The following is an 8,526-nucleotide window of genomic DNA, read 5'->3' as shown; positions in this document are numbered from 1 at the left end:
ATGATCCTTCAGAAATCATTCTAATATTCTGACTTGCTGCTCAAAACCATTTATTATTATTATTATTATTATGTTTAAAACATAGTAGAATTTTTTCAGGTTTCTTTGATTAATAGAAAGTTCAAAAGAACAACATTTATCTGAAATAGAAATTAATTATTAATAATTTCTATAATTTTTTAATTATAAAATAATAATATCCCCCCCCCCCCCAAGCTTTTGAATGGTATAGTGTATAATGTTACAAAAGCTTTTTATTTCAGATAAATGCTGATCTTTGGATCTTTCTATTCATCAAAGAATCCTGAAAAAAATGTGCTCAACTGTTGATAATAATAATAATGATAATAATAAATGTTTCTTGAACAGCAAATCAGCATATTAGAATGATTTCTGAAGGATCATGTGACTCTGAAGACTGGAGTAATGATGCTGAAAATTCAGCTTTGATCACAGCAATAAATTACATTTTAAAATATATTCAAATAAAAAGCAGTTATTTTAAATAGTAAAAATATTTCGAAATGTTACTGTTTTTGCTGTATTTTAGATCAGATAAACGCAGGCTTGGTGAGCAGAAGAGATTTCTTAAAAAAAACAATAATAACAACTTACTGTTCACAAACGTTTAACTGGTAGTGTGTGTATATATATATATATATATATATATATATATGTAATATTTAATATTAACATTTTGTTTTAATGTCATTTTAATTCTATAAAAATATATGAGTATGTGTCTGATTATATTTGACAAATTGCGAATTTAATTAATATACAATATCATAATATGATAATGAGGTTGAGTAGATCTGGATTATTTTCTTTACCTCTTTAATTTCACCAACCAGTGTGATAGCATGGCTGTACGATGGTGGGTCTTCATTCAGCTGTGACTCAAGGCAATCCCAGAATGCTTTGTGCATTATTTCTTTGACCTGTTTCTCCAAACTGAGTACACAGGAAAGATATGTTGAACCATTACTAAACATTCTCAAATGAAACCATTTAAAACGTAGAGCAAAAAAAACAAAGTGAATATTAGACCACAATTTGTATCCCTTCAGAATCACTGTGTTGCAATATAATGAGAGATATAAATTAACAAATTAATATTTCAAATATATGTTTAGCCCACTGAGAACATTATGACAGTCTCATGATAACATTTATAGAGTCTATTACCTTCCCTCTTCTGGCTCATAAGGCTTGACTTGAAAAGCACTGTTCATTACTATCTCATGGGCCAGTGCCATATTAGTGACTCCTTTGGCTGTCTCCATTAGCTCTTCCACTGACACAAACCTGGGTGGACTGGCTGTGAGTGTTTGAATGCAATGTTAACACTGTTAGAGTTAAAATTGCCACATATTTCTTAAGTAAAATAATCAATTATCTCCTTACACTGGGGGGTGAGTCTGTGAGGACTGGGAGTATTTCTTCTGATCCTCTTCCGGATCATCTCTTCTGATGTTTCCATAGTGTTTTCTATCCCGTCCTTGTCAGTCTTGCTCTGCTCCTCCTTGGAGGACTCATCAGATTCCTTGGGCATCTTCTGCGGAAAACAAAGAAGCTGAGAAATTTAAATAATCTGTACACAGACCACAGCATCAGCTGCTCTATCCAATTCCACACTAAAATGCCAACACTGAACATTTTCTGGCAATTGCTCTCTAGTAGCCTCGTCCCTCTATTAGTCATATTCAATTGTGTGTGTATATATATATAAACTCGCTAGCTTATCTACATTGATCTGGTTTAGTGTGCTGTGACATAAAACCAGCCTGATCTCATTACTAAAATCTCTGAGAGCCTCCGTCGCATCTGTCTGCACTCTAGCATCCGGTCATTCATTCAGAGAAAATATTAAAAACTACATTAGACTATTTTACAGCTTACCTTTATTAGTTAAAGCACCGACCGCCCGTCTAAACTTTATTTTAATGCAGCTGTAATTCGCCACATATAATCAAAATTGCAGCCTTAACGTTTTGTTCTGGATGAATCCATACAACCTGATGCGTGTATTTACGGAAGTACGTTTGGCAACGCTTCTTTGTAGTTTTTTTGAGATGTGATTTTCAATGACGCTAAAGCGGTGTTTTGAAGCACAGAACTACATTTCCCAATAGAACGTCACTTTAGCCACCCCCTAGCGCATGTGCTTCGGACAGGGAGGGTTGTATAAAATGGTTAATAATTAAATTCCAGATTATTTCATTATTAAAGGCAATAAAATCACAGTTGTGATTAAATGTACATATATAGTTATATTTAGAAAATTAAAGAAAACTAGAGTGTCTAATTTCTTAAACAACCTAATTAGTTACATAAAAGTTGATTCTAGTTTCCTTCGACCCTGTAATGTTTCCTAAATATTTTGCTTTTTTTTTTTGCTACACCAAGCCATAAATGTGTAAAAAATATGTTGTTACATATACACAAGTATAAATGGTACACAAGTCAACGGAACAGTTTGGTGCACACAGGACACTAGGTGGCAGCAAAGGCAAAGTTTCTTAGCGCCTGAATGGATGACACAGGTAGGACGAGTCGGTTTACAGTGCCATGATTTAAAATACTAGCTCGGAAAAATAATAAATGACTATGTTATTTGCTTTTAAACATCTTCGGTGATGATATTTGAGAGAAAAGTGCACAGAAATCCCAGAATGTATTTCTTAAGATATAGCGTAACCTTGACTGGATTTCAACCGCATCAAAATCCAGTCAGTGCGGCTGCAGAAGACGACAAGGCCTGTTTAAAGTAATAATTTAATAAATGTATGCTTATTAAACAATCGTTAATTTTCTTTGAACTATTTGCAACACTCGTCTTAGCTGTTTAGTCACTTATGAGAAAAAAAAAACTAATAAATAAATGTTGTGATAGTTTAGCTAGCTAGCTAGATTTTCTTTCCTTACTAAAATATTTGTTAAATAACCGTTACATAAATATGATATTTTGGATTTCGAAAATGTATTATTTTTTTTTTTTCCAAACTTATTAGGCTGGGTATGTTCAGAGTGTTCAAAATGTTTATAGCCTATTCAGCCTATAACAATAATTTACCATGGTAACTATAATAGCTTATGCAAAAATACTAGTTTAATTTAAAAATGACTAATAATAAAATGACTTTAAAAATTACGATAAGCTGCTTTCATTTACTTCCGTTTAGGATACAGACTATTTCTTAATATCTCAGAAAAGTGTTTCTGGTAGTAATGTTTATTTAGGGGTTAAAAGTCTTCTCAGACATTAAATCCCAATTTCTCCCTGTAAGCAAAACTACTGTTTGATCAGCTGAGGTCAAAGGTTAAATCTGAACTTCCAGCAGGTTTTCACCTGAAGTCCCGTCCACTGCCATTCACATTTACAGATCAGCAGCTATGACAGTAATATGGACATCATACCACAGACAGGGAATTATCCCATTTTATGGATGGTGTCCTTTTAATTCAGCCTTTCATGGCTTATAAAGTTGTTTAATATCTGCTGAGGTGAATCAGCGGAGGAAGCGAATAAAGACATTGGCCCTCCAGGTCATTTGTGATAGTAGCAAATTCTAACGGGATCATTTACTTCCTGCACATGATTGATATATCAGCAGCGGCTAAATGGACGAAAGCCTTTCTTCTATTAAAACACCAGGCAGAATGAAGACCTCCCACTTTCCAAGTCAGTCATGATGATGGGGATACAGCGGACCATGCACAGGTCAAATTAGATATCTTATATAATTCCTTCTGAATGACAGCGCCATCTGTCCATCCGGTGTTATGGCCCCGACCCCTATTAGCCTACACTCTCACCATGCTGCCATTTTCACCTTGATAGGTTCGAGATGGGATTTAAAATGCTTTTTCTGATGCAACGGCTTGAACTTTGTCTATAGCTGTGGTTTATATATTCTTAGGAGGCAAAATTTATGTAGTAGCATTGTTTTTGACATATGCAGTACGATAAAACCAATAGTTCTAGCTCTAAATTCTGACAGGATGAGCTGCGTTTAGAGCCGATATGTGCACTTGTGATCAAAAACATTTGCATTGAAAGCAAATCCATTAAAAAAAAAAAATTATTATTACATTATTACTTTTGTATTATTTATTTTACAAGTAACTGTTGACTGAAATGAAAACATATTTTTTCAAGGCAACATTTTTATTTGTATTATTATTTTCATTTAGTTTAACTTGATGTACTGAAATATATGGAAGGCTGTTTTTTCGCCACAAGATAAAAAACATAAAAGCAAAGGTAATTGCGGTAATTTTGATCGGGCAATTCTCAGTTTATGTCTCACAATTAGGACTTTTTTTTCTTGCAATTCTGTTGGTAAACAGAATTGTGAGATGTTAACTGTGAATTGCAAAAAAAAAGAAACTATATTTGTGAGAAACAAAGTCACAATTACCTTTTTTTTATTTTTTATCCTGTGGCGGAAATGGGCTTCCATAGTAATAACTAAAGCTAAAACTGAAATAAAAATGAATAAAAACAGATTTAAAACATGAATAAAAATGACAAATCACACAGCAAAATTATTAGAACTTTAACTAAAATTAAAAGGAAAAATACAAAAATAGAAATAAAAAATATTACTAAAATCTATAATATTATCTATCTAAATGAAATGAAATTGGTTGAAGCATAAACACACTTTGGTGTAATTTTATGTTAATGTGGATGTTGATTCGCAACCACAGACAGCCTACAATTGGGCTAAAATCATATTGCTGCAGTTTTCTAAAGCAAAACCACCAGATTTGATCTGTAGTTGTTGTTTTTTTTTCGGTTTTATTATAATCAATTCTATTAGTTAAATGATTTATTAAACATTGATGTATTTAATCTTATTGGTGCTGTTTTATGTACCAAAACTGAATACCAAATTTGATCTCTAGGTTCTGTATAGATTGTTTGATTTAATGTTTTTCTTTTCTTCCCAAGTGCCATGGAGTCGAGTGTGGACTCTAGAACAGAGCTTTTCTCCTTGGTAAGTGGAAATATTCCAAAGTAGAGCGATGTGTTTTAAATGAAATACAAATGAAACTACAAGATTTACACACTCATGCTGTTTTTGTCTGTAGATGGAAGATAAAGGTGCCCTGGGCTGCCCGAAGAACCCAAACATTGTTGTAGAGAATGACGGGCGTACCATCTCACTGCAAGTACTGGAATTTAAAACAAGTCTCCTGGAGGCGGTTGAAGAGCTGCATATTCACAGGGTATGGGCTCTTACTTTTATCCTTTCATGTGAGAAAACCAAGCAAGAGGTGTAAGGTTTGAGGAGACAATGATGTGTATTTCATTGTTGTTTTTTTGCGTTACCATTAGTGCCCTGCCAGGCTTAACAATTAAAGACGATTTTAATTAATTACCTGATCGAATGAGATAAAGATAAAAATGACAAAACCTCAGTGTCACCTTTCCTTTGCCCTGTATTTATTTATTTAATTAAATAGTGCAATAACTATGACAGAAAGCAATGAAATGATATATTTTAAATAATATTTGAAATACTAACTACATTAGGTTACAGTAAGGAAAATATTTTAATCATCAGATCAGGTAGAAATAACTGGGTTGTCTTCTTACTATTCATTTATATATTTATTTAGTTAATATTTCTCAATTTATTTTTCAAATATTAATAAATATATTTTGTATTGATTTAGTTTTGTCTTCACAATTGGCAAAAATATGAATATTTAAATCAGAATCAGAATGAGCTTTATTGCCAGGTGGTTTGTTTTAGTGACAGAAGCTTCACAGTGCGACAGAATGACAGTGACAAGACACCGATAATAAAAAGAATAATATACAAAATAGACAACTTAGTATGTACAGGTATGTTAGGTGCAAATTGAATACGTGTTAAATAAATACATGTATAATAGTGTTGTGTGTTCCACGTTTATTGTGTGATAACTGACAGAAATCAATAAAATACCATTTTAAATATGATTTAAAATGACTAAATTAACATAGCTACATTAGGTTAAAGTAAATAAAGTATTTTAATCATCAGATCAGGTAGAAATTACTCCTGCATGTTTGTTTGTTTTCATTTTCTAAATATTTTTATCTTTTTACTGATCATTCATTTTTTTTCTTTCTTTATTTACATAGATAATTACACTCTAAAAAATGCTGGGTTAAATACAACCCAGTGCTGGGTAAAATAGGGACAAATCCAGCAATTGGGCTGTTTTGACCCAGTGGTTGGGTTAAATGTTTAACCCAACCTTCTGGTTAGTAACCCAACCGCTGGGCCAAAACAACCCAATTGCTGGGTGTGTCCCTTTTTTTACCCAGCACTGGGTTGTATTTAACCCAGCATTTTTTTAGAGTGTAGCGATCAGGATTTCCAAAAATATTGTGCAACAAAGCAAATGGCAGAATGTAATGAAACCTTTTTTGAGATGTGGCTGGTTTATTCAACTCAGAAATTTCTAAAAATGCCTAAATCAGCCTGTCAACATTGAATCATTTCGTAAGTGTCAGATCAGACACTCAGTTTACTTACAAATGTTTCTCTTGGCTGAGAAATCTTCGTATTAGTTTTACCCTAAGATGTGTGCACATATTTATTGGGCTTGAGCAATCTCAGACAAATATCAGCACCCTAAAAGGCTGCTAAATGGCATCTCAGTATATTAGGAATGTCAGTCTATTAGAATCCTAATGGCATGATGGCTCTATTTGGCCCGTTCATGAAGAACTGAGGAATGTCATTTTGTGGGAGGAGTGTCATGAGCGTTCAGAAGACGAAAAAGCAAGCAGCACTTTCTGTCCATCTGGGTATAAGCCAGCAGAAGTTACACTTACATTAGAATGGGGTCATGCAGCAGGACCTGACAAATTCACATATTTGCCTGCACGACTGGTACCCTCGAGCAAAGCACTTAAAACCCCACGCTGGACATGTTTAAAGGTTGTACGAGCAAAAATAAACAATTGTATCTCTCATGTTTTATTGTTATTATGATGTTGGTGAGGAACAAAGACATTAAATCGATGTGATCCTCAGGCATGCCATTAAACTAACACTTTGTAGTTCTCTAGTTTATAGGGCCGGGGTTAAGATGGAGGATTTCCTGCCAGACAAACACGCTCAGCTGAATGCCGTCACTTCTTATGTTCTGTTAAGAGAGTGCAAAGTGTGTTCCATTAAAATGACTGTATTAGCTTGCGATGTTGTCAGTCGTTTTGCCAGAAACAGGAAATTTGAACATCCAGCTGCTGCAAGTGCATTGTCCTGATGCATGACACTAGTCTAGAGTGATATTTTGCATGCTGTTTTTTTTTTTATTTCAACATGTTTTATGTGTCCTTTGTTTTATTAGATTTCATCCGATCACATATGCAATCAGTTTCTGTCCTGAAAGATTCACATGACCTACTAATTTGAGTGCTTTTTTAACTTTCAAACCCCATGTATTCAATTTAATGTCCTTCCATGAAACGTTAACAGCAAGTAGCACACTTTATTAGGAAAATGCAAATAAACTCCTACATGCAAATAAAAGCCACTATGTAGAAAACCACTGAGTTAAACCTGCAGTCCTAGATGAAAGCAGGACAATGATGGGTTTATGTGAAAATCTCCTCTCTGATGTTCAGATACCTGCATTAAATGTAAATCATTTAATTCCATATGGTCCTTTCTTATTATTATATTAAATATTGATGTGTTTTGTATACATTTTGGATACAGGATGCTGAAACAAGATATGAGGAGCAGATTTGTAAACTTGTGCTGGAGAAACAGGAGTTTGAATGGCAAAAGGTTTGTTAGGAATGATAAAAATACTTCTGTTTTTAGATGATAAAAAGAACTTCCTAAGATTCCATTATTTTAAAAAAAATTGACCTTGTTAGAGGGTATTTTTTACACTTTTGCAATAGGGATTGATTTTGAGGAAATGACTGAGCATTTATAGATATTAAACCATTTATACGGCTAAAGTTTATGTCAATATTAACAGCTTATTATTTTTCAGGAGTCTTTACAAATTCAGATTTCTAGAATGTCGAATGAAAATTCCGAGTCACTTGCCGCTGTAAAAAAGCAGGTATGACATCTCACTCAACCTTTGTGTGTAAGACTTTTTCAATAAAAAAAAAATAATAATAAGAGTATATTTCCAAAAAATATATGAAAACTTGTATATATAGAAATTACTTGTATATGTATGTATGTATGTATATATATATATATATATACAGTGGGTACGGAAAGTATTCAGACCCCCTTACATTTTTCACTCTTTGTTATATTGCAGCCATTTGCTAAAATCATTTAAGTTAATTTTTTTCCCTCATTAATGTACACACAGCACCCCATATTGACAGAAAAACACAGAATTGTTGACATTTTTGCAGATTTATTAAAAAAGAAAAACTGAAATATCACATGGTCCTAAGTATTCAGACCCTTTGCTCAGTATTTAGTAGAAGCACCCTTTTGATCGAATACAGCCATGAGTCTTTTTGGGAAAGACCCAACAAGT

General features: G+C 33.2%; 2 protein-coding genes and 1 long non-coding RNA gene across 4 annotated transcripts in view; 2 read left to right on the top strand and 1 right to left on the bottom strand.

The window, feature by feature from the left end:
• The window catches only part of tcp11l1 (t-complex 11, testis-specific-like 1), a 9,865-nt gene extending 7,824 nt beyond the window's left edge, over positions 1 to 2,041 (bottom strand). The window contains exons 1-4 of one of the 2 annotated variants that reach the window (XM_016258725.1): positions 1,903 to 2,041; positions 1,408 to 1,558; positions 1,189 to 1,321; positions 834 to 954 (exon numbers count right to left, since the gene is read on the bottom strand). In XM_016258725.1, the coding sequence (XP_016114211.1) occupies positions 834 to 954; positions 1,189 to 1,321; positions 1,408 to 1,555 (402 nt within the window). In that variant the 5' untranslated portion in view covers positions 1,556 to 1,558; positions 1,903 to 2,041. The remainder of the gene's footprint in view (positions 1 to 833; positions 955 to 1,188; positions 1,322 to 1,407; positions 1,559 to 1,902) is intronic. The other variant, XM_016258733.1, reaches the window with a different exon arrangement.
• Positions 2,042 to 4,958: 2,917 nt separating this feature from the next.
• Positions 4,959 to 7,755, top strand: LOC107573251 (uncharacterized). Its single transcript, XR_001607476.1, has 3 exons — positions 4,959 to 5,006; positions 5,101 to 5,238; positions 7,731 to 7,755. It is a non-coding gene; the product is annotated as an uncharacterized lncRNA (long non-coding RNA).
• Positions 7,756 to 8,024: 269 nt separating this feature from the next.
• The window catches only part of LOC107573039 (coiled-coil domain-containing protein 73-like), a 2,388-nt gene continuing 1,886 nt past the window's right edge, over positions 8,025 to 8,526 (top strand). The window contains exon 1 of the mRNA XM_016259482.1: positions 8,025 to 8,088. Coding sequence (XP_016114968.1) covers positions 8,044 to 8,088 — 45 coding nt within the window. The 5' untranslated portion in view covers positions 8,025 to 8,043. The remainder of the gene's footprint in view (positions 8,089 to 8,526) is intronic.

The sequence above is a fragment of the Sinocyclocheilus grahami genome, unplaced genomic scaffold (genome assembly GCF_001515645.1).
Source record: "Sinocyclocheilus grahami isolate Dianchi unplaced genomic scaffold, SAMN03320097.WGS_v1.1 scaffold30.1, whole genome shotgun sequence".
Lineage (NCBI taxonomy): Eukaryota > Metazoa > Chordata > Actinopteri > Cypriniformes > Cyprinidae > Sinocyclocheilus > Sinocyclocheilus grahami.
The sequence above is the reverse complement of the archived record's forward strand: the minus strand, read 5'-3'. Positions and strand labels throughout refer to the sequence as shown.